Source organism: Meyerozyma guilliermondii, genomic scaffold, assembly GCF_000149425.1.
Source record: "Meyerozyma guilliermondii ATCC 6260 scaffold_1 genomic scaffold, whole genome shotgun sequence".
NCBI lineage: Eukaryota > Fungi > Ascomycota > Pichiomycetes > Serinales > Debaryomycetaceae > Meyerozyma > Meyerozyma guilliermondii.
In genome coordinates, this window is record NW_001809800.1 from 1,716,413 (window position 1) to 1,739,244 (window position 22,832).

Consider the following 22,832-nt stretch of genomic DNA (forward strand, 5'->3'; position numbering starts at 1 on the left):
TATTAATGCTCACTTATTGATATGAATGTCCATTTCGATATCCACCTCGCCCAGCCCCGCCTGGCCCTGTTGCCGGAGCTTTCTTTCCTTGAATAATTTGCCGAGCTCACGCTCAATTTCCGCAATCAAGCCTTCATAGCCACACGATCTGGACCGTACTCGAGCTTCACGTAATAATCGCTCTGCCTTCTCGTACTGTGAAAGATGCAAATGAACCACTCCCAATCCGTACGTAGCCAACGCTACTGTCTCATTGATGGTGGAATTGTTCTCGATGATTTCCTGGGGTAATTTTTTGGCAAATTCAAGCACAGACTGGTACGTTTCAACCGAAAGTCCAATACATTTGTCTTTGTTGGCTATAGCCTCTTGGTACTCTGCCTTGTCTTCAACACTGCCTTTTTCCATCATTTTTTGTACCATATCCTTGGCGTCTTGCAGTTCTTGTACCGTTTTTGGCGTCAAAGTCTTAATGGTATCGTAGTCAAGACCAGCAGATTCGGCGAGTTTACGACGAAATCCAATTTCTTGTGCCTCAAACTCTTCTGCCTGCAAATAGAGCAACGACGCCAAGTTGCACTGGGACAAAAGTAGCTTATGTGGATCGACATCGGCCAAAAGCATCCATTCTGTCATGGAGATTTTCACTCGAGAAGCCATGCCCAAATCGCCAGTTGCTACACATATGGCCGTCAAGAGGTCCATGGCATTGAAAAACTCGTCGGAAAAAGGGTACCAAGCTGCTGGATTTTTGTTGATCAGAGTGACAACTCCGTCGGTGCTGACGGTGATGGAATCGTGTTTGATGGTAGCGTTGTAGTTTTGCGGGGTTTTGTCGTCGTCGCTTATAGCCGTCATCTTGTAGATGGTGCCTGAAGGGCCCAATTTCTTGTGGACTTCGTCCTGGGCAATCAACAAGTGAGTCATGAGTATAGCCTTGCTGAGCAGAGGATTGAGGTTATTGAGTTCCACCAACTTTATAGCGATCCGAAGGTCTTTCTGGATCAAGTGAGCCCGGTGCTCTGGCGTAGCAATGCGCCGTCCATCTTCCGAATCTGGTGCCGCCGTCAACACCTTCATGTACAACGTAGCAATCTCATTATAGATGAATTCCGCATTTTCTTTCTGGTCCAACCGCTCAAACATCTCCGCCACCTTGAGCTGGATCCCAGTATACTCGTCACTCAACGAATCCATTCCAATTTCATCACAATGTTCGAGTGCCATGATGTAATATTTGAGTGCCAATTGGTAGTCATTTTCGCCGCGGTCAGATTCGGCCCAAAGACCCTTGCGCAAGATCTTTGCCACCGACAGAGGAAACGTGTGCTTTGGCCACCACGCATAGTAAATATAACCAGTGGTGATCAAGGTTCCCACTCCAAAGTAGAGAAGCCTTCTAGGCAATTTTCTTGGTGTATAATTGTAGTTGTAGGTATATTGTTGTTTGAAGGTTGTGCCTATGTGAAAGTGGCGTGCACGTTTGAAAAAGGGAAGACGAATTGGACGAATGGAAACCATGAAGAAAAGTGACAGAAATACTAGAAGTTGTAGAACGAAAGCGAGAGTTGCAGGATTAAGACGGTGTGTGCAGTACTACAGACTGCGACCCATGCAGTACCGAAAGACCTTCTCCTGCAGCGAATCGTACTTCGTACGATTCATGATGAGCAACATTGCAGACATTTTCAACCCTCCCGCATCGCGCCCGGTCGTCACAGACAATTGCGCGCCGTGCACGGCTGTGCAGGCTCTCATGTGTTTTGGTGGGGGATGGTATATGCTGCTGGGGTTTCCATTACAAGATAAAAACGGAATTATCGATGTACGTAAGCATCCAGTTTGGTGGCAAAAAAGTGTACGAGGCGTGGGGGTTTTGTTAGTAGGATTAGGAGCATATAGAGTGGGGGAGTTGGCACAAATGGCGTGGCATAGGTATAAGACTAAGTAAACAAAAAAAAAGATACTGCAAAAGAGGATGGAAAAAAATAATGACTCCGACGCGATTCGAACGCGTGCATCTTTACGATAACAGAACTTGAGTCTGCCGCCTTAAACCACTCGGCCACAGAGCCATTGCTGAAAGAAACTACTCCTGGTGACTTTATCATGCGCAGCCCCTACCTTCCTTCTCATTTTCAGTTCGCGCCGTTGTCTTGTTCATTTTCCGTTGGCCATAATATGGAAAATGGTGGGGCCAACCACCCCTTTCAACTATCGCTGTTGGACCACAAATTGTCCCATCTAGCAGAGCAATTCCATACGGCCGTATCGGTCGACCAGCTCGACGAAATCGTCGCCGAAATAGATTCCTCCACAAATCTCATCGACCAAGAATTACACCATTTTCACCACCCTCAAACTGAAAAGACTCCAGCAAGATACAAGTAACATCGAACTTGGTCGTACAAAGTTGTCGTCGGCGATTGCCTCTTCTGGTGAACTTTCGCTGCTACTTTCGGCCGCCGACGATTTGGGCAATACTTTGACCTTCAAGATCCGGTCGTTGGATAAAGAAATAGGCAACGTCAACAAGACATTGGCGCTCGTCGAGGACTTGCAGCTGCTCAAGAACAACATAAACCAGGCATACTATGCCATAGAAACAAAAAATTGGGAACTCGCAGCCCATTGCATTCACACCATAAACACCAGTATCGATGAAAAAGTTATTACCGGCCAATTTTCATCGGTCGTTATCCCTTCCACCGACATTCCCGAGCTTCCACAAAAGACCATTTCCAAATGGACCGAGGAATTGACCCAGGTTTTCCAGATCAACTTTGACGAAGCAGCAAGACAACGGAATGTAGCAGATGTAACTCGCTATTTCCAGCTTTTCCCTCTCATTGGACAAGATAAGGTGGGTCTCGATTGCTACTCGAGGTTCATATGCCACATCATCACCGATACCCTGCGTAATCTATTGAAATCTTCGACGAAAGATTCGTCGCGACCAGGTTTATACGCTACGATTTGTATGAACTTGCTCGAGAACATCTCGGTGATGCTCATGCAACATGGTCCTTTGATCCTCAAGCATTACAATGCCACTTTCACCGAGCCGCTCAGCTACGTTGTGGCCAAAATACAAGGTGAAATCGACTCGCAAGTGGGTCTTATTGCCGACACTTTCTACGACGTTCGAAGATTTCCTAAAGTTATACAAGATATTTCCTTGTACACGTTCCCCCATTTACGACACAGGCAAGAACCACACCATGAACCCCAATTTCAAGACCTGGCAGACATTGTCAACTTGATCGAAATCGGCGACTTGATGAATGAACTAGCCACCATTCTTCACCAATGGTCCTTATACTGTCGATTTGTGGCTGTCAAGTACTTCTCTACCTCTACGGAATCTCCTTTGGTTCCTGAAATCATCCAAAAATCAAACTTCACCGCCAAAGTCACCAGCAAATTATTGCCTGCTTTCGAATCACTATGTCTGTTTTATTTCCGCCGGTCGCTCGAAAAAGCTCTCACAATAGAAGAGCTCCCTTCTCTCGATCCTTTGTTGCGAGCAACCCATGTTTCAGTCTCGCCCGAGCAAGTTCCTTGTTCTTCTGTCATTGAAGACATCACCATTGTGTTGAATAATACCCTCCAAAACGTTCTTGATTCGGCGCATCCATCTGCCGTCAAGAAGTTCATTGGAGTTTGCTTCGAGGTTATTCAGCGAGACTTGGTAAATGGCTTTTTCATCAAGAGCATAAACGAAAATCAGCCCCGGTACAACTCCAGTCTTGTGTTGGTGACGGCGTCCGATACAAGTAATGTCACCAGTCCTGGTGCTTCTCGCAGTGGAACCCCGGCACCCGAAGGTTTGGGGTTCTTCAAAGGTGCTTCTAGTGCTCTTGGAAATGTAGTGGGAACCGGCGCTGTTGTAACCACTGCATCTGCTAACCCAGAAAGACTCAAAAACTTTGTACTATATTTGAATACCGTTGCTGTTGGTCAAGAGTATTTCAACAAAATCATCACCAAGTTAGCAGATTCCAGTTTCTTGTCCAAGGCTTTCCCCTTTGGTTCGGACAACGAAAAGGTGGCTAGCATATTGAAGACTGACTTTCTTGACCCGTTCAATACCATTTCGCATAAGATTATTCAAGACAGTTTGGTCAATCTTTATAACCAGTCTTTCAAGTCGAAGCTATTGGTGATGGTCAACGAATGCTTTCCAGAAGTCAACGAGACAAACTACGTTGTCTATTCTGCCAACATTTTGAACGATACTTCCAGTCTCGTCAGATTTGCGTCTTCGTGGCAGGCCACTATAAGGCCATATAAGCAGACATTTCACAAGAATCTCGTGTACCAAAAGCTCGTCAAGCTTTTAGTGGTGAACTTGGCCAATCTTCTCGAGCTCAAATTTCTCGCTGTATTGAGAAAGTTCAAGATCAACGAGTTGGGGTCGCTCAAACTTGAAAAGGACTTGTCTTCAATCATCAATGAGGTGTGTGAGGACAGTTACGAACTTCGAGAAAAATTTGTCAGAGTCACTCAGCTTGTTTTGCTCGTTGGAATGGATGACGAAGAGTATGAATTGAGCATAAAAGAGGGAGAGGATGATGGAATCAACTGGGTGTTGACACCTTTGGAACGTAAGCAAGGGCGAGGATATAGAATATAGGAACCTCTACAGGCAATTCAGCTCTACAGCTCTACAACTCTACAGCTCTGTAAGACAGTAGTATTAGCTATTATTGTATTATACACAAGATATAAGTCTTTGACTTCTAACTTCTTACTTCTTCGCAACCTCGTTCCCCTTACTTCCCTCCTTTTCGTCTTCATCTGGCTTGATTCGCAACCTGTCTATCATTCCCTCGAAGCGAGGATGACTATAATCACATTCAGCACCTTTGGGACAGAATCCTGTCACCCACAAAGGACACATTATTTTTCGTACATGTCGATTAGGACATTTGGGGCCCTCGGGACAGAATCCCTTTTCGTAGTTGGGGCATGCGGGTATTTTCAGTTGTGGATCGACGTGCAAATATAAACATTCAGGAGTTTGGGTACAAAATCCATTCTTTGAGTAGAACAAGCATTCGGGCATTTTCCGCAAATTGTATTCGTGGAGAAATTCACAGTGGTCATTCTTCTTACAGAGTCCACGAAGCCAATGCTTGCACACAATCTTGTTGGAATACATTGTAGGAACGTGTTTATTAGGACAATTATTGCCATTGGGACAAGAACCGGGAGTGGAAGGTAAAAAAAACTGGCATACTGGACGGTCTGGATTAACGGAAAAATTATGTTCTCTGCGAAGAAAAGACTCTATTTTTAGTGGCTTGTTGCGAGTGTCGGGATGTATCACCGGATTCAACAGTAACATGATTAGAAATTAGGAAATTGAATCACGACAGAATTGATATTTCTGGGTTTTGTGCAGGTCGATTATATGCCGTACTGTGAGTTCGGCTACGAGAGCCAGTAAATCCTGGCAAGTTTATGCCAATGGTAGTCCAAATGGGTTATGAGGTCGTTCTGTTTTTAGTTTGTTCACTTTTGTTCAATTTGGTTTAATTTTGTGGTTTTTGTTCAATTTTGTCCGAAAAATTGGAGTGAGTCCTAGCTCAGATTTCCTGAGTTCTTCGAATCGGAAAACTTTGGTTTCTGTGGCTTCTTGTGGCTCCCTATGGCTTGTGCATCCTCTGGATGACTTCTGCCAACTCTAGTTGATTCTACTTCAGTTCAATTCAGATTCTTGTTCTTGCTTATCTTGTTACTCTTTCTTGTCAGCTCTCGACTCTGTTCCCGCCTTCTTCTTCTTTTCATCCGCAAATGCCATCATGCTGGTTCTTCGGCGCACACCTTCGTGGATCCAGAACTCGCTGCGGTACAATTCCCATCCTTCGCGAATATCGGTGTTGAACATTCTGGCATTGAGAACAAGTTTGACATCAGTGATGCCTATTCGAGGCTGACATTGCAGCTGGCACGACACCAAAAACACCTCCAACTTGGAATCTCGGTTTTGAATCATCGCTGGGTTAAGCCTGTGGAACGAAATTAGTAACAAGTTCACCACGAAAAGTGACATTTCTCGTACAAGATCAATTATTGAATCAGAAAGTGGGATCTTAATCTTCACTAGCCGTATGTTGAACTGCCGGAGTCCCTTGTTGGTCGAAGACAAGAATCGACGAGGAAGTACGATGGTTTTTTGGTACTCTCCGGAGAGATGGTACAACATTAATGTTACTAGTAATGCAAGAAGACTGAACTGAAGAATCACCCGCTTGGTTCCCGTCGGTGTCTTTTCCACAAAGTAGAGCTGGTGAGCTATGGAGGCACTTAGGGAGCAGAGAATGGCCAAAAATGTAAGGTATTTCCGTCGCATTGCTCGTTGCTGAATCACCTGTTGTCTGAGATTCTCTTCAAGAAGTAAAAGATTGCGGAAGATTTTACCGGTGGCTGGCGTCAGAGTATACCCACTACTAACATACTCGGTCTTGGATCGGGCTGATTTGTCGCTGATTTCTGACCGAGTGGATTTCCGTCGATGTCTCTTTTTCGGTTTGGGTGTTTCTCCGTCTTTGTTTCGGGGTGTTCTTGGTGTTTCCGGTGACCTTGTATCTGAAAATCCGTCCTTACTTGAGCTACGCCGTGCCCTGGGCGAACTTGATCGTGATGGAATCTCGAACGTTATCGGCGTTCCTGGCGAACTGGGCTCAGAATTGTAACTTTTGATGTGTTTCAAGTCTAACAGGTGCAGGGAGCCCACATCTGAGTCGGAAAAAAGCACTTCTTCAGATTCCCGTCCTCGAGATTGAACCGGAGTAATGTCCATGGGAGATGGAGTGGAACGAAAATTGGGTTTTAATTTTTCTTCCGAAAGTTCTGAAAGAGCTTCTGGTTCTTGTGGAGCCACCTGTGTCATTTCTGAGGTTTCAGAAACATCGTGAAGGCTCTTCTCAGACTTGGGAGTCTCCATTACAGTTTTAACCAAAACCAGAATTTGGTGAACTAAACGCGCGTGGTGTCTGGGTGCAGCTGGCCAACAAAATGGCTGTTAAAGTGGTCCTTAAAAGTTAGCAATGGTGTAGAGAAGGGTTAATAGAGGCTTGGACAAATCAATAGAGACAAGAACAACACTTGTTTTGTTGTTTTCTAACCCAATTATTGCAATTAATGTATGTGCTTCAATGTTTCGCTTACCTAAGCGGTACCCCAGATTTTTCCTTCAATACAGATTCGGTGTCATGTCTCTCAAACAACAAAAGGAGAATTTCGTCACAGGCTTGACCGGAGGATCTGTCCCGGAGATCTACTGGGTCACCCTGGTGGCATTGAGTGGGTATCTTGCCTACAACATGATCAGAAGCACCAGCAGAAATATACCGTTTGTTGTAGATTTTTCACTTCAAGTGGTTGCCATTCTTTTGGCTGTAACGTTGTATTGCAACATCATTGGTACACTCCATGGATTAGTATTGGGTCCTGCAGTGTTGGTGATGTTTTCAGGGGCACCCAAGAAAACTCAAAAGAGTAAAAGTGTCAATTCGAGTAACGAGCTCTTACCACAAAAGCCATTTTTGACAGCCTATCGAGCACAAATGCTCATTTTGACGAATATTGCTATATTAGCAGTTGACTTTAAAGTGTTTCCCAGGAGATTTGCAAAGGTGGAGACATGGGGGACGTCTATGATGGACATTGGTGTGGGATCGTTTGTGTTCAGTATGGGGCTTGCAAGTTCACGGTTACTTATCAAGCAAATTTTACAACAAAACTACAAACGAGGCAGTTACGTAGGGTTGGTTTTCCGCAGTAGTGTGAAAGCTATGCCTGTTTTGGGACTAGGACTTGTGAGGTTGATCAGTGTCAAATCATTGGAGTACCAAGAACATGTTACTGAATATGGAATCCACTGGAACTTTTTCATTACCCTTGGGTTTTTGCCCATATGTTTGGCGTTCCTCAATCCGGTCATAGAGATCATTCCTCGAGTTTTTCTTGCGTTTTTTGTGACCATATGCCATGAGGTTGCATTGCAAAAAGGCTTGCAACAATTTGTTTTGCGAAGCGATAACAGAATGGACAATCTTGTCACCATGAACAAGGAGGGAATATGTTCCTTACCCGGTTACTTTAGTATTTTCTTGTTCGGACAGTGTTTTGGGTACTTTGTATTGCCTGGTCGGAAGACTCGTAATAACCTCTTTGGCGCCTCTCAAGGAAGCACACAAACAAAGTGGACGGTCACTACAAACCAAGGGTTGATTATTGCTACTTTGGTGTCTCATGGGTGTTTTTGGTACTGTCAAAACTCTTTTTTGGTAAGTCAAGTGTCTCGAAGACTTGGTAATATTTCCTATGTTATGTGGGTGGTTTCGTACAATTCGTCAATGCTTCTTGCTTACCATTGGATTAACCAAGCATTTCCAAATGCCTCTATGTCTCCAATTCTACAAGCTATAAACAAAAACGGGTTGGCGATTTTTTTGCTTGCAAATGTTACCACTGGTGTTGTAAATATGACGATTAATACGTTGGAATGTGGGTCAATTTGTGCGGTTGCAATACTTGCGGTGTATGGACTTTCGTGGGTTGTGGTGGCGATAATCCTTGAGAGAAGGAAAATCTATATTAAGTTGTAAAAAGAAGAAGGAAGTAGTGAATTATAGAATACAAAACTGTGAATGGAAAGTGAAAAATGGAAAAGTTGCAAAAAGTGAAAATTTCCAAAAGTGAAAAAAAATAAACAGTATGATACGAAACACTATATACCAAATGAAAAGTAATTATAGTTTCAATTGAGTATATATCTCAACCTCTACGTCCATACACTTCCTTACTCTTTCTCTTTCTCTTTCGTCTCTCGCACCGGCTCCAAATTCCTGCACACCATATACTCGGCTCGCGGATCTCAACTCGTTACCATGTCAGTAGCACAATCCAGTTCATGGACCTCGTTCCTCAAGTCGATCGCCCTGTTCAACGGCGATTTGCTGTCTCTCACAGCTCCACCGTTTATATTATCTCCCACTTCCTTGTGTGAATATTCTCAATATTGGGCCGAACATCCAGAACTTTTGGTTTCCCCGGCTTCGTTGAATATTAGCGATGAAGCCTCCAACAGCGAAAAAAGTGCCATGGCTGAGAAACGACTTATTGCAGTGTTAAAGTGGTTCATTTCCACGTTGCGGTCGCAATACTGTTCCAGAAGCGAAAGTATGGGCACTGAAAAGAAACCGCTCAATCCGTTTTTGGGTGAGGTGTTTGTCGGCAAATGGACCGGAGCAGCTACCGGTGATGAAAACGCTGGAGAAACGGTTTTGGTGTCGGAGCAAGTGTCGCACCATCCTCCGGTAACGGCATATGCTGTTTTGAACGATAAGAATGGCGTTAAGCTCCAAGGTTACAATGGTATCAAATCGTGGATTTCTGCCACTTCGATCAATGTTCAACAATTTGGTCACGCCATCTTGGAGGTTGGTCCTGAATCGTTCTTGATCACACTCCCACCGCTTCATATCGAAGGACTCATCACAGCTTCACCTTTTGTGGAACTCGAAGGCACTTCGTACATTCAAAGTTCGTCTGGTTATATTGCCAAACTCGACTTTTCCGGCCGTGGCTACTTTTCCGGCAAGAAGAATACATTCAAGGCGCGAGTGTTCCCGGATCTTTTGTCGTCTCAGAACAAAGAATCGGCCATTTGCACCATTGCGGGCCAGTGGCTGGGTAAGTCATATATCACCAAAGGAGGCTCCACTCCAAAGAAAACAGACATTTTGTTCTACGACGCCCACAGTCCGGCCACCCACCTCAAGGTGAAACCAATTGAAGAACAACACCAACTTGAATCTCGTAAAGCGTGGGCTAAGGTTGCCGATGCCATCGCCAAGAGTGACTACGATTTAATCCACAAGGAGAAATCTCTCATTGAAAACTCCCAGCGTGAGATGCGCAAGAAGGAAGAGGAGTCAGGAATCCCATGGAAAGCCCGTTGGTTCGATGAGGTGGATTACGAACAAGGACCCGACCATGATGCTTTTCTCAACTTGTGCAATTTGGCACTGCTTTCAATTAAGAATGCTCCCTCAGGTACAGCCAAGAAGGCCAAGCATGACACGGGAAGCGCCAAGCACTGGAGGTTCAATAGAGAAAAGTGGGACGGTGAGAGTGAAATTAAAGTATAGAATATGTAAACCAATAATGGCTGCAATTAATGCACGATAACACTAACTGCATAAACCTAGTTGCACGAGTGTCGCACGTGCTCCAAAGTAGGGCGCCACAGGCACACGTGAGCATGACTGCGCTTCTCGGGCACCACACGCAACCCCGGTCGGCCCAGCCATCCACCCGCACACAACGTTTGTTACACAAAAGCGCCGGTGGGTTCGCACCCAGATTCAAGGTGATAAAAATTTTAAGCGGTAAAGGTTAAAGAATAGAAATGGCCGAGTCTCACAGATGTATGTATACTAAAAACGAACCAGAGTGATGGGCACGGTGAAGAGAAGAAGAATACCATGAAGAAGACCTTAGATGTTCCTCGTTTCAAGTTGAAAAATCCATCGGTGAAAAATCAGTTGAAAAATTGAAATATTGGTGAAACAACAAGAAAGCCAACGAAACAAGTATAAGAATCTTCTATGGCTGTGAAAGTATCTTCTATGGTATTCATCTTCACCCACTTTTTCATTTTCATTACTAACTCAGTGTATGTCAAGGGAAAGCACATCTCCTACCAGCGTTCAAAGAACGTAACCAACCCCAAGGTGTCGTTGATCCAGATTGACGGTGTGGCCAACCCTCAAGATGCCAAGTTCTACTTGGGTAAGCGTATTGCCTACGTTTACCGTGCGCAAAAGGAAGTCAGAGGTTCCAAGATTAGAGTTATCTGGGGTAAGGTTGCCAGAACCCATGGATCCAACGGATTGGTTAGAGCCAACTTCAGAAAGAACTTGCCACCAAAGACCTTTGGTGCTTCTGTTAGAATCATGTTGTACCCATCGAACATCTAAACCCATGCCATATAACAATACAAATTAATGTAACGAAAAGTGTAGAAAAAGAAGGGAAGAAAGGAACAAGAAAGAGAGGTTGGAGGAATAAAAGGAATAGAATTTTGAGTTATTTGTGCTTCTTCTGTTTCACTATTCTCTCTCACTTTTCAATTTTCCTGACCAATTATATTACTGACCTATATTTTCCAAACAATTCACTTATTTCCTCTACTTACTCCCTTCCCTCCTCATTAACTTCATTTTCCAATCTATTTCGTTCTGTTCTCTTCTCTCTTCCTTTTCCCCCACATCGAGCGCGCTCAATCGTTTCTTTATGGGTAAAAACAAGAAGAAAAGTGCCAAGTCTCTGGGCCCTGTAGAAACTTCTGGCGCCGATACGAATGGCTCGACGACCCCACAGGCTTCGGAAAACAATCCTATACCACCAAACACGGTTGAAAATGACAAAAATATCAACACAAACCAAAATGTTGATGACAGCGAAACAACAAATAATCAAAAGCTACAAAACACCAACGGCCTGATACCGTCCCACAAGGCACCAGAACAACCTTCGGGTGGCACTGAAATTGAATCACAACAGAAAGAAGAAATAAAAGCGTTACAGAAACGAATCGCCGAACTCGAGCTCCAAGCTAATGTGTCGGATGATGATTCAAACATCAGAAAACAACTCGAGGAAGTCACCAAAGATCGAGATGAAACGAAGGCATCGTACGATTCCCTTCTTTCGAAGTTGTCGTCGATGAAGACTGTTTTCAGCAAGATGAAAGAAGCTCAGAACGAGCTTGAGGAGACCAAAGATGCATTGCAATTGGAAGTCGAGCGAGCAGACGAGGCGGAAAAGGCAAAAACAAGCCTTGAAGCTACCGTGAAGTCGCTTCAACAAAAGACAAGTGACCTCAATGGCGAGTGTGATCGACTTACAAACTCGTTGACGATGCTTCGTCGTGAGTACCAAACCAAAGACGACAGTTTCCTGGACGAACGGTATGAGCTCGAGAACCAGAACTCCAGACTCAGCAAGACCATCAGCGAGCTCAAGGCGGAGATCACAGAACTCAAAACTGCTAGGAGCGAGCAGGCGCTGGAGATGAAAGATTTGCATGCTAATAATGAAAACTTGAGAGAAAAGCTAGAAGAAAAGGAGAAGGAAGTAGCACAGAGAGCGGAGAAGATTTCCGAGCTCGAGACCCATATCACGCAAATTAAGCATGACAGCGATTCAACCGTCAAACAACTCGAGAACCGGGCAGCTGAGCTCTTGGCCGAGGTTGAACAGAAGAACAATCATATAACTAAACTCACGGAAACCGTCAACCGCCAAACCAAAACCATCGACAACTTTGGAGCCGAGCGCGAGAAGCTCAAGCTGTTGGAAAACGACGTAAATGCCAAACAGCTTCTTATTGGCAAACTCAGACACGAAGCCATCATTCTCAACGAGCACCTCACCAAAGCGTTACAAATGCTCAAGCAACACCTGAGCAGCGAGAACAACGCCATAGACAAGGAGCTTGTGCTGAATGTTCTCATAGGTTTCCTCCAGTTTCCTCGAGGTGATACCAAAAAATACGAAGCTTTACAGTTGATTAGTGCATTATTGGATTGGGACGAAAACCAAAAAGTGGCCGCCGGGCTCAGCCATGGTCAATCGCAACGAGTAGAAGGCAGACAGAGCTTTGTTTCGCTATGGACCGACTTTCTTGAAAAAGAATCGCGCGGCAAGTAAGATTTTACCATTAATATACCCTCCCAATTCATCTTCATCATTTAAGCTGTCTGTAGGCCCATACACCAGCACTCCTCCGCGTCTTTCACAGCAAATCGCGACCTGGTGATCCCAATGCCCGATATCCAAGATTTTTTTGGTGCCAAGAAGCCGGCCAAGGCCACGGCAAACGTATGTATTTGGTGTTCGTCTTCCAATCACATAGCTAACTCAGCAGAAAAAACGAAAGCAGCAAGACGAAATTATATCGGTTCTTTCCGATGATGATGTTGTAGATCTCACATCTCCAGAACCCAAGAAATCCGAGCCAAAGCGTAGGCGTACCACGGAATCGCCCAAGAAGCCGGCTAAGAGTGCGGAAACATCCAAAAAAACCGTCAATGGCTCGCCAACGAAGAGTAAAGTTGCAAAACAGAAAGTTGAAGAATCAACAAAAAATTCCAATTCAGCCGATCAGAACGCAGATGATGTCCTTGCGACGCTTCCAGATGCCGAATTGCCAGATGTCACGGAGTCTAAGCCATTCTCGTTTGCTCAGAAGAAAGATGGACCCCAATCATCTGGAATGTCAGTTGACATTGACGCCAAGGCAAATTGCCTTTCTGGCCTCACAATTGTATTTACTGGTGTTCTTCCCAACTTGGACCGTGACCAGGCGGAAGGTTTGGCCAAGCAGTACGGAGCCAAGGTGACCAAGGCGATTTCAGGCAAGACCAGTTTGGTTGTTCTAGGCGACGAAGCCGGACCCTCAAAAGTGCAAAAAATCAAAGCCAACAAAATCAAGGCTATCACAGAAGAATCATTTCTCGAGCTCTTACGTCGAATGCCGGCGGAAGGAGGCAACAGTGAGCTGGCGTTACGTGCAAAAGAAAAGAGAGACGAAGAGGAACGCAAGCTAAAAGAAGCGGTCGAGAGAGAAGAACGTGAAGAAAGAGAGCAGGCAGCAAAAAAGGCTAAAACCAGTTCTGTAAAGAATGAAAGTTCACAGAATACTCCGTCACAACCCACCACTTCATCGGCAGACCTTTGGACCGTGAAATATGCCCCCAAAGATACTAGCCAGCTATGTGGAAACAAGGGCCAAATCAACAAGCTCCAGTCGTGGTTGGCGTCGTGGTTCGATAACGCCAAGTCCGGCTTCAAGAACCCTGGATCCGACGGATCGGGAGTGTTTCGAGCATGCTTGATCAGCGGCCCTCCAGGAATCGGCAAAACGTCAGCGGCACATTTAGTTGCCCATAATCTCGGGTACGATGTGTTGGAGAAAAACGCCAGTGATGTTCGTTCGAAGTCTTTACTCAACAGCAACCTCAAGAGTGTTTTGTCCAATACTTCCGTGGTGGGTTTCTTCAAACATCAGCATGACCAAGCCAGTGTCAATGATAGAAGATTCTGTATCATTATGGACGAGGTTGACGGGATGTCCTCCGGTGACCATGGAGGAGCTGGAGCACTTTCTGCTTTCTGTCGTATCACCTCAATGCCACTTATACTTATTTGCAACGACAAGCTGTTGCCGAAAATGAGAACATTTGACCGAGTCACTTTGGATCTCCCGTTCCGTCGTCCCACGGAAAATGAGGTGAGGTCGAGACTCATGACAATTGCACTTCGTGAGAAGATCAAATTGGATCCTACTGTAATTGGTCAGTTGGTACAAGCCACCGGCAACGATATTCGCCAAATGATTACGATGCTTGCAACGGTTTCGCGCACACAAAAGACCATCGGTCACAATGAAAGTAAGGATATGGCCAAGGCATGGCAAAAGCAAGCGATTCTCAAACCTTTTGAAATCACGGCAAGATTGTTAAGTGGTCAAATCCATAACCCCAATGCCAACCACAGCTTGAACGACAAGATCGACTTATACTTTAACGATATCGATTTCACTCCGCTAATGATCCAAGAAAACTATTTGTCCACTCGTCCCACTAATGTCACCTCGACCAAGAACCACCTTGAAAGAGTAGCCAGTGCCGCCGACGACATTTCCGAGTCGGATATTATCAACTCGTTGATTCGGTCAGGTCAACAGCAATGGAGCTTGCTTCCATTCCATGCAGTAATGTCGTCGGTTAAGCCAGCGCTGTCAGTTGCTGGTCAGGTAACGCTGAGAATCAACTTTGCCGGGTGGCTTGGTCAGAACTCAAAAGCCATGAAGTACCAGCGGCTTTTACAGGAAATTCAGTATCATACTCGCTTAAGAACTTCGACCGATAAGATGCAATTACGACTCGATTACTTGGCAGCACTCCAGCACAAACTCACAACTCCTCTTTTGAAACTTGGCGAGGAGGGCATTGGCGAGGTAATTGATGTGTTGGATCACTATTATCTCACCAAGGAAGACTGGGACTCGATAGTGGACTTTGGAGTTGGACCTATGAAAGCCGAGGTTGTTCTCAAAGACATTTCCACCAAAGTTAAAACTGCTTTCACGAGGAAATATAACCTGTCTACGCATCCAATAGCCATCTACAAGACAGGAAACTCGGTGGCTACCGGAGGTAGGAAACAGACAGTGGACTATGAAGATGTCATTGAAGACGATACTGCGAAAGATGAAGTAGAAGAGGAAGTGGAAAATGACCAGATTGATGCTAAAAAGGATAAATTGATCAAAGAGGTGAAACCGAAGAAAAAACGGACCAAAGCAACGGGTCCTGCGGCAAAGAGAAAGAAGACATGAATGAGAGATACAAGAGGATTTAAGATGAAGGCAGCGACTGCATATACCGGTTCTGCACACACAACGCGGACCCATTTCGAATCCGCGCTATTCTTCACTCCATCATAACACCTGCAACCACCATGACCGATCCCCTATTCAAAGTTCCCCCTACCAAGCGGGCAGGGCCCGTTCTTGCTCCGCTCTCCACGCGCACAAACAATGCTCCTCGTCGAAAACCGCCTCCAATTGATTTTCTGCTTGTTAATGGCCTGCACTCATTTGACACCGACGGAGAAAGCGGCCAAAAAAAGGAGACGACGCCCCAAATGGCTCAGATTCACAACGAGACGTATGCAGGGGACTCCACTCCAGCGTCTTCGAAAGCGGAAACCAATCAAAGTCCGCTTTTAACTGGAGAATGCTCACATCTCGATGACATTACACCGGAACAATGGAACCAACTTGCCAATAACAACCGCATAGTAGAGCTCACGTGTTTGGGAGAGGGCAACGGTGGGTCTGTCTCCAAGTGTAGGCTTGCACAAGGGTCGCCTGTGTTTGCTTTGAAACTCATCAAGGTGGATACCAATCCGTTGATTCAGAAACAAATTCTTCGTGAATTGCAGTACAATCGGTTGTGTAAGTCGCGCAATATTGTTCGCTATTACGGAACATTCTTGATCGAAAGCCAGCAGATGATCGGTATAGCCATGGAGTATATGGGAGGCCGATCCTTAGATGCCATTTATAAGCGAGTAATAGAACTCGACCCATCAAACCGAATCAACGAAAAAGTGTTAGGGAAAATTGGCGAAAGCGTTCTCAATGGCCTCAACTACCTCCACCAACAAAAGATTATCCATCGAGATATTAAACCTCTGAATATTTTGCTCGATAGCCAGGGCAATGTCAAGTTATGCGACTTTGGCGTTTCCGGAGAAGTTGTGGACTCGCTAGCAACAACCTTCGTGGGGACCCAGTACTATATGGCTCCGGAAAGAATTCAGGGAAAGCCTTACACCGTCACTTGCGACGTATGGTCGTTAGGGTTGACTATGCTTGAAGTGGCTAGCTGCAAATTTCCCTTCACCGTTGATAATCCGCAATTGGGCCCAATTGAGCTCCTCCAGCTCATTCTAGAGTACGAGCCAAAACTTAAGGATGTGCCTGAAGATGGAATTTATTGGTCTGAAGCGTTCAAAAGCTTTATAAGTTACTGTCTCAAAAAAGAACCTACAGAACGACCTAGTCCGCGGCAAATGTTGAACCACCCGTGGTGTGTGGGTCAGAGCAACATCTCTGTACGCATGGATGGCTTCATACGCCGTCTATGGGATATAATTGATTAAGCTGAAGAACTGGGGCAGTTTTCCTGCACAAACCCAATTTTCCTGCACTCAGCAAATGTCGAATCCGCGTTCATCCAATTAAAATCTCAACTTGTTGTATTATGCCTGTTCCATTTGAGGGATTGTTACCCTATGCCATCATGGCTGCCTTCTTTGGGGTTGCTGGCCACGGTGTAGGATTTGTCAGATACTGGGACAATGGATGGAAAAAGGATAGATTTGACTTGGACGCCTGGGATGAAAAAATGATGCAAAGAGACTTTTTACTTACGGGTGTGAAACGAGGACAAAGTAGTGAACCGGTGGCTCCTGAACACTTCAAGACAGCCGACATCAAACTCCAACAATACTGGACCCCATATAGAGATCACTACTTTAGTCTCAGAGAGAGATTGTACAGGGGCTATACAACCGGCAACTGGGACTTTTCATGAGCATATGAAATCGTTTATACGATGTAATAAAGCGTATACGAGGAGATGTAGAGCAAAGAAAGGAGAATGTAGAGCAAGAAAAGGAATTGTAGAGCAAAGAACACAGAGACTTGAAACAAGTCTGCGCAGCTTTCGACAATCCAGCTAGGTTCTCATCTTTCTTGTCAGTTATCTTGATTTAATTCGATATGCTAGCTACTTAAAATCCTTGTATGTCCATTTCTCCGTAACCTTGGGCTTATACTTTCTCTTTTTGGAGACGGGAAGTCGGGCCTCTATCTTTCCATGTTCTTGCAACTTGATCATTGAATCATAAAAAAGGTTTCCCTCTGGTTTCAAATTCTTCAAATTACTTGGTAACTCGTCCGAAAGTTTCACTTCAAGAGGTCTTGCTATGGCGTCGTACTTGTAAAGTTTCTTCGGCTGTTTTACCTTCTTCACATTTGTAGATTTAGCTTCGATTTCTTGTTTATATTGATCCACTTTTGCAAGCTCATTCAATTGTTGCTTTAATTCCTGTAATTGCTGTTGTAATTCCATTCGTTTTTGGTGACGTTTTTCCTTATTACGTTGGGTTTTAGTTTTGATATTCACTTTCGTTGGTTGGTTAATTGAGAGCTTATAATCCACTTCAACTTGTTCTTCTTCATCACTGGCTTCATCTTCTTCTTCGTCGGCGGCATCGAGCTCGCTCACCATGTTTTTAAGATGATCTTGAAATTGTTGGAGCTCTTGTCTTTTTGCTTCACGTTCACTTTCCAGAGTAAATTCACTGGTAATTAATGATTTCCATGAATCAAGCGAAAGGGTTATACGATTTTGCCACCCACCACCTCATCATCTTTTGCAGATTCAAGTCGAAGAGATGTTTCTAAAAGCGTCTTTGGTATAACTTTGGCACGAGTGTGACTGTGAGAGGAAAACTTTTGCAATATTTCAGGCGTTGTATCTTCTTCCACGGTATCCCAGAGGTCATTAGTGACGTTTTTCTTGATAAGTCCATCTTTTTCAATCCTGGCTTTAAGCTTTGATTCTCCCATCACCTTACCAGAGAGCTTCATTAACTTGTATACTTTGCTTTTATCCACACCCTGGATCTTGTTATGATTACGGACCGATTCCAAAGGCTTGATTTTAGACTTATTGGTAAGAATATCATGAGTTTTGAGTTTTTTAGGTTGATTTTGATTCACCGAACCTTCATTATCAATGACAAAATCGTCCTCATCACCTACAAGACGTAATTTTTCGCGATTTTCTTCTAATCCCACCTGAACGTCATCAATGTCCACGTTTTTTCTCCATGCCCGTTTGCCCTTTCTAGACCGCTGGGAGGTTTTGGGGCGATTTTTCTCCATAAGTAGAGCGATGAGATTTGAGCAGAAATGTGATGAGGCGTGCGCGCACAAAAGTGCGGAGAGACGACATCAAAGAATGTCGCAAGGCCAAGTTTTTCAAAGGATCGTAAATCGCACCAAAAATCGCAGATTTGATTACAACCCGCATTTGGAACGAAAACATGCTCATGCGGCGAAATCTAATAATAGGTCTTCGCGATCGTATGCGGCATTTCCATTTTCCCCTGCAGTCGAAATGCAACGGTTAGGCGCACATTACAAATCCGATAATTACACAACGTAAATGCATCCTTAATGCAACAATTGCAATAAAAATGCAACGTAAACAATTTGTGACCCATTTATCTTCCATACCGCGAATTAACCTTTGCGAGCAAAAAGTATCTGCAGTACCACTTTCCCCCACCATGCGCCACCTTTCTCGGATATAACACGGACCCGACGGAACCGAAGTCGGGCCGCCGCGGAGCTAACACGGCTCCTAGTGAGTGCCACTCGATGCTCGATCAATGACATGGTTAAGGAGCTCTTGGTAACTACCTGGGTCTAGCCGTCCATTGATATTCGTATATACGGGCACCTCGAATTTCTTAGCTAAAACCCGACCCATATTCCGGCACATTTCCTCGGTATCGGCATCGGATTCATGAATTACCGTCGCAAAAGTTTCACCACTTTTCCGATCGCCAATGGTGTAAACGTAGGATCCAAAACGCGGCGCTGCCACGTCAGTAATAAACACGGCAATAGGGGGATAATGTTGCAGGGTGCGCGCCGCACACCCAGTGATCGCTACGTCGTAATCACCCGAAAATAATGCGAGCTTAGAAATCGCCGTAGTTGTATTCATGACCGTTTTTTCAAGTGCGAAGGAATTTAGATTCTGTTTAGGCGACTTAATGCGCGCCACCTGCATGCGATCCGACGTTTAGCCCCTCATTGGGCCATTCTAGACTAAACTACTGCTGCACAAACAAGGAATTTTCGCCGTGCATTGCATCCTAACCCGCTTCCGCCGCCATCTCCGCAGCCACTCCGCCGCCACTCGTCCGTCTATCTGATTTGATAAACTACCAATTAGGGGCCAGGGCTCCCCTCCCCACCGCCCGGCCGAATTAAGATACACCCGCTGACATAAGCGGGCTTCTTGCAGCGGCTGCGATGCACAACCCACGGCTCCGGCGCATGCGTTAGGCTGCATTTATGACTAATTTAAATACGGATTGATTCCCATGTAAACTTTTCGATTCATGGATTGAAAACCATCCCGCACGGCTGATTGATATTTGGTTTTGATCCTTGGACCTTGTCATTGATACTGCTTATCTATTGAATCTATACATACCAAATCAATTGGTTTTTGTTGAAGTTAACTGATCATTGGCAATACTTCCATTTTATCTGATCAATCGAAATCCTCCTTTTGCTCTTTATGAATCGTACCGCTACCAATTTGCCACCATCGTCTGCTTACAATGTCGCACAATCTTCTGGTGGTGTTCCTGCCGATGAGCCGCGCGCTCCAAATCGCGACCTACTTGACCATCTCAATGCATGCATTTTTGATGCTCCGTTACTAAAATCGGTTTCGCCGATTTCTGATGTCGGTGATGCATTCCCGCTTCGCGTGAGTGTAACGGACTGCAATTATGACACTTTGAAACCGACGGTTGGCCTGGTGTTACAACATGTCGATATTTCCGATTTTGATTCTGGCATTGAATTACGCTGTAATAACAAGTTCAATGCCGATAAACTCGTGGTGAAATTGATTGAGAACAATCTAAAGTTCACTTTGGACTATTCAGACTTCATTTCTCATCCAGGAAACCTCTTTGTGAAGAATCTTTCTAGCTCATTGATCAACCATGATTCACTCTTTGAATTCTTCCAGGTTCGTTCATGTTACAAATCATTGTCTAATGTCAACATCTTCAACAATTCCGATGAAAGCTTGTTTGCTATTCTCAAATTTGATAATTACTTGGACGTGGATTTCCTCATTGAACATTTGGATACTTCCAATAATCCATTCCATCATCTTCCCTCAGTTCCACTTTACGTCAACAAGTATATCAGCAAAAGAGAACGGAAACTCAAAGCAGAAGATTTCCAGCCTGCAGCATCCCAATCTCCTGCCCATAGTGAATCTGTCAATTTGTATAATACCATTGTTGTGGAGAATTTGGGAGAGTTTTTCAACTATAGCCCCACATTTGAATTACTAGGTCAATTTCTTTCCAAATTTGAAATGTTCCAAAAGATCGAATCGGTGTATTTCCCCTTAACCAAAGTGGCAGAACAAGACGTTAGTGTTTCAAACTTTGGATTCATAGGGTTTGAAGTTGACGAACACTTGAATGAAAATGTGCTCAAATGTCTTTACTACTTGAATAATTTGCTGTTTGAAGAATTCATGGCATTTGAAAATAAAGACATCATACCTATCAACCGTGAAACTGAATTTGACGACAAATCTCTTACTTCTGGAACACTCAAGATCTCCATTGGCCAACACAAGCATAACCATTACCTATACCAGGTCACTGGCAACAGGATGGCATTAAACTGGGAACCAAACACCATTCCTACGTTTACTTATATCGATATGAATTTGCATAACGCTGCAATCACCAAATTTTCCAAATATTTGAATTACCAAGAAACCAATATCTACGTTAACAGTTTCCCTGTGGTGTTTGAAAATAACGACAAGTTGTGGGAAACTTTCTGGAAACAATTTGGTAAGATCAAGTCAGCAAAGATCATCAAACCACAATTCTACTCAAAAAAGTCTACAGAAAGTACGGGCAAGATTGGATTTGTGTTTTTCGAGAACTTTAGACTGGCAGTCCGTGCCATCTTACTAACCAATGAGAAGACCATCAACACAAGTCTCACCGGTACTAGTCACTCGGTTCATGTCCAAACCTCGTTTGCAATCCAAAAGAGCAATCATAGTCCATCTGCACCAGCACAAGGTCAGAGATCTTCGGTCCCTAACAACTATCTTGCCCCTACACCTCACAACTACATGAAGCGATTCAGCTGGCCATCGGAAAATTACTACTATTCACCACAACCTATAGTTTCTCCCCCACTCACAGATTTTAACATGTACGCTCCATACGTCTACTACAATTATCCATACATGGTGAGAGACTTGAGTCCCCACGAAATGGCAGGAGATCAAGCAGTGGAACCACCTTCTGGGGACTACCCCAACTTCTACGGCAATGCCCAACCACAGAATTTCAATTATTACTTACCGTTTGACCACGGAACCCCAGCTACCTTTGCACCTCTGTCGATGCCAGGGTCAGCTCCACCACCAAGACAAGGCAAGAAAACTCAAAAGAAAAAATAGTTCAGTTGTACATATTGTGACGATTACCAGAATTTCATTAGACTTATGTACATGTAGCGGCTTCTATAACAGAGGTGGTGGCGCAACCTTCACCTCTTCGATAACAAGCAGTGGTTCTTCTTCTTCTTCTTCAACAGGTTCCACTGCCTGGACTTCTTCAATATAATGCTTGAGCATACTTTCTATGCCATTTTTCAATGTCACCGACGAAGATTCACACGATCTACATGCTCCTTTAAGTTTGAGATACACAGTACCTGAATCTTCATCGAATTTTGCAAATTCAATGTCTCCACCATCTTCTTGAATGGCCGGCCGTATACGGGTAAAAATGAGTTCTTTGATCATGGCTACAACTTCGTCGTCATCTTCGTTGATTTCCATGTCGTTAGAGAGCTCGTATTCGTCGTTAATAACAGGAGCTCCCGTAGTTAAATGTTCGGTTAAAATCAGAAAAATCTCAGGTTTCATCACGGCCCATTGGTTACTGTTAGCCAGTTTTTCTATGGTGATGAAATTGGACCCAAACATAACCGACTTGATGCCATCGACAGAGAAGAGCTTTACCGCCAAAGGACTACGCGCTGCCTCTCTTCCACTTAAAAATTCCAACGTTTCGTTTTCTTTCAAAATCGACATTGAAGGGAGAAATTTAAGAGCATGTTCATTAGGAGTGTCGGCCGTCTGGATGAACAAACTACGCACAAAATCAGCTCGAAGAGACCGAGCCGCACGGCTGCCGTTAAAAAAGCGTCCTGATATACCTCTTAACATGTTGTCTATATCTATTGTGATTTCTCAGCGATCCGGAACCATGTCATCACCGCGGTGCACCCACAGAGTACAGTACTTGTACCAAAGCACCAACTACCTTCACCAATATACTCACTCGTCAAACAAAATCTTCTCAAACATCGAAAC

The 22,832-nt window shown here is 44.4% G+C and overlaps 17 protein-coding genes and 1 non-coding gene across 18 annotated transcripts; 10 read left to right on the forward strand and 8 right to left on the reverse strand. All coding sequences in view use genetic code 12, as the record gives it.

Annotated features, from left to right (window-relative positions):
* Positions 1–9: 9 nt before the first annotated feature.
* PGUG_00982 (uncharacterized protein) lies at positions 10–1,521 on the reverse strand (the record flags this gene model as incomplete). The annotated part of the gene is made up of 1 exon (XM_001487556.1): positions 10–1,521. The coding sequence occupies one exon, from the start codon at positions 1,519–1,521 to the stop codon at positions 10–12; it is 1,512 nt and encodes a 503-aa protein (XP_001487606.2).
* PGUG_00983 (uncharacterized protein) lies at positions 1,511–1,951 on the forward strand (the record flags this gene model as incomplete). The annotated part of the gene is made up of 1 exon (XM_001487555.1): positions 1,511–1,951. The coding sequence occupies one exon, from the start codon at positions 1,511–1,513 to the stop codon at positions 1,949–1,951; it is 441 nt and encodes a 146-aa protein (XP_001487605.2).
* Positions 1,952–1,992: 41 nt separating this feature from the next.
* Positions 1,993–2,075, reverse strand: PGUG_05965. Its single transcript has one exon. It is a non-coding gene; the product is annotated as a tRNA-Leu (tRNA).
* Positions 2,076–2,980: 905 nt separating this feature from the next.
* On the forward strand, positions 2,981–4,636 carry COG4 (Golgi transport complex subunit; the record flags this gene model as incomplete). Its single annotated transcript, XM_001487557.1, has 1 exon — positions 2,981–4,636. The coding sequence occupies one exon, from the start codon at positions 2,981–2,983 to the stop codon at positions 4,634–4,636; it is 1,656 nt and encodes a 551-aa protein (XP_001487607.2).
* A 114-nt stretch (positions 4,637–4,750) lies between these two features.
* On the reverse strand, positions 4,751–5,350 carry YTH1 (cleavage polyadenylation factor RNA-binding subunit; the record flags this gene model as incomplete). The annotated part of the gene is made up of 1 exon (XM_001487558.1): positions 4,751–5,350. One exon carries the CDS (start codon positions 5,348–5,350, stop codon positions 4,751–4,753), a length of 600 nt encoding a protein of 199 aa, XP_001487608.2.
* Positions 5,351–5,740: 390 nt separating this feature from the next.
* SPO7 (Nem1-Spo7 phosphatase regulatory subunit) lies at positions 5,741–6,952 on the reverse strand (the record flags this gene model as incomplete). Its single annotated transcript, XM_001487559.1, has 1 exon — positions 5,741–6,952. The coding sequence occupies one exon, from the start codon at positions 6,950–6,952 to the stop codon at positions 5,741–5,743; it is 1,212 nt and encodes a 403-aa protein (XP_001487609.2).
* A 211-nt stretch (positions 6,953–7,163) lies between these two features.
* On the forward strand, positions 7,164–8,618 carry GWT1 (glucosaminyl-phosphotidylinositol O-acyltransferase; the record flags this gene model as incomplete). Its single annotated transcript, XM_001487560.1, has 1 exon — positions 7,164–8,618. The coding sequence occupies one exon, from the start codon at positions 7,164–7,166 to the stop codon at positions 8,616–8,618; it is 1,455 nt and encodes a 484-aa protein (XP_001487610.2).
* Positions 8,619–8,900: 282 nt separating this feature from the next.
* PGUG_00988 (oxysterol-binding protein) lies at positions 8,901–10,163 on the forward strand (the record flags this gene model as incomplete). The annotated part of the gene is made up of 1 exon (XM_001487561.1): positions 8,901–10,163. The coding sequence occupies one exon, from the start codon at positions 8,901–8,903 to the stop codon at positions 10,161–10,163; it is 1,263 nt and encodes a 420-aa protein (XP_001487611.2).
* A 336-nt stretch (positions 10,164–10,499) lies between these two features.
* On the forward strand, positions 10,500–10,994 carry PGUG_00989 (60S ribosomal protein eL33; the record flags this gene model as incomplete). Its single annotated transcript, XM_001487562.1, has 2 exons — positions 10,500–10,524; positions 10,690–10,994. The coding sequence occupies 2 exons, from the start codon at positions 10,500–10,502 to the stop codon at positions 10,992–10,994; spliced, it is 330 nt and encodes a 109-aa protein (XP_001487612.2).
* A 316-nt stretch (positions 10,995–11,310) lies between these two features.
* On the forward strand, positions 11,311–12,729 carry PGUG_00990 (uncharacterized protein; the record flags this gene model as incomplete). The annotated part of the gene is made up of 1 exon (XM_001487563.1): positions 11,311–12,729. One exon carries the CDS (start codon positions 11,311–11,313, stop codon positions 12,727–12,729), a length of 1,419 nt encoding a protein of 472 aa, XP_001487613.2.
* Positions 12,730–13,294: 565 nt separating this feature from the next.
* Positions 13,295–15,421, forward strand: RFC1 (replication factor C subunit 1; the record flags this gene model as incomplete). The annotated part of the gene is made up of 1 exon (XM_001487564.1): positions 13,295–15,421. One exon carries the CDS (start codon positions 13,295–13,297, stop codon positions 15,419–15,421), a length of 2,127 nt encoding a protein of 708 aa, XP_001487614.2.
* Positions 15,422–15,543: 122 nt separating this feature from the next.
* MKK2 (mitogen-activated protein kinase kinase) lies at positions 15,544–16,752 on the forward strand (the record flags this gene model as incomplete). The annotated part of the gene is made up of 1 exon (XM_001487565.1): positions 15,544–16,752. The coding sequence occupies one exon, from the start codon at positions 15,544–15,546 to the stop codon at positions 16,750–16,752; it is 1,209 nt and encodes a 402-aa protein (XP_001487615.2).
* Positions 16,753–17,381: 629 nt separating this feature from the next.
* On the reverse strand, positions 17,382–17,885 carry PGUG_00993 (uncharacterized protein; the record flags this gene model as incomplete). Its single annotated transcript, XM_001487566.1, has 1 exon — positions 17,382–17,885. One exon carries the CDS (start codon positions 17,883–17,885, stop codon positions 17,382–17,384), a length of 504 nt encoding a protein of 167 aa, XP_001487616.1.
* A 110-nt stretch (positions 17,886–17,995) lies between these two features.
* PGUG_00994 (uncharacterized protein) lies at positions 17,996–18,544 on the reverse strand (the record flags this gene model as incomplete). The annotated part of the gene is made up of 1 exon (XM_001487567.1): positions 17,996–18,544. The coding sequence occupies one exon, from the start codon at positions 18,542–18,544 to the stop codon at positions 17,996–17,998; it is 549 nt and encodes a 182-aa protein (XP_001487617.1).
* Positions 18,545–19,025: 481 nt separating this feature from the next.
* Positions 19,026–19,460, reverse strand: PGUG_00995 (uncharacterized protein; the record flags this gene model as incomplete). The annotated part of the gene is made up of 1 exon (XM_001487568.1): positions 19,026–19,460. One exon carries the CDS (start codon positions 19,458–19,460, stop codon positions 19,026–19,028), a length of 435 nt encoding a protein of 144 aa, XP_001487618.2.
* Positions 19,461–19,976: 516 nt separating this feature from the next.
* Positions 19,977–21,911, forward strand: PGUG_00996 (uncharacterized protein; the record flags this gene model as incomplete). Its single annotated transcript, XM_001487569.1, has 1 exon — positions 19,977–21,911. One exon carries the CDS (start codon positions 19,977–19,979, stop codon positions 21,909–21,911), a length of 1,935 nt encoding a protein of 644 aa, XP_001487619.2.
* Positions 21,912–21,974: 63 nt separating this feature from the next.
* PGUG_00997 (uncharacterized protein) lies at positions 21,975–22,685 on the reverse strand (the record flags this gene model as incomplete). The annotated part of the gene is made up of 1 exon (XM_001487571.1): positions 21,975–22,685. One exon carries the CDS (start codon positions 22,683–22,685, stop codon positions 21,975–21,977), a length of 711 nt encoding a protein of 236 aa, XP_001487621.2.
* On the forward strand, positions 22,219–22,832 carry PGUG_00998 (uncharacterized protein; the record flags this gene model as incomplete). Its single annotated transcript, XM_001487570.1, has 1 exon — positions 22,219–22,832. A coding segment is annotated over one exon (614 nt), but the record flags the coding sequence as incomplete, so codon positions are not given.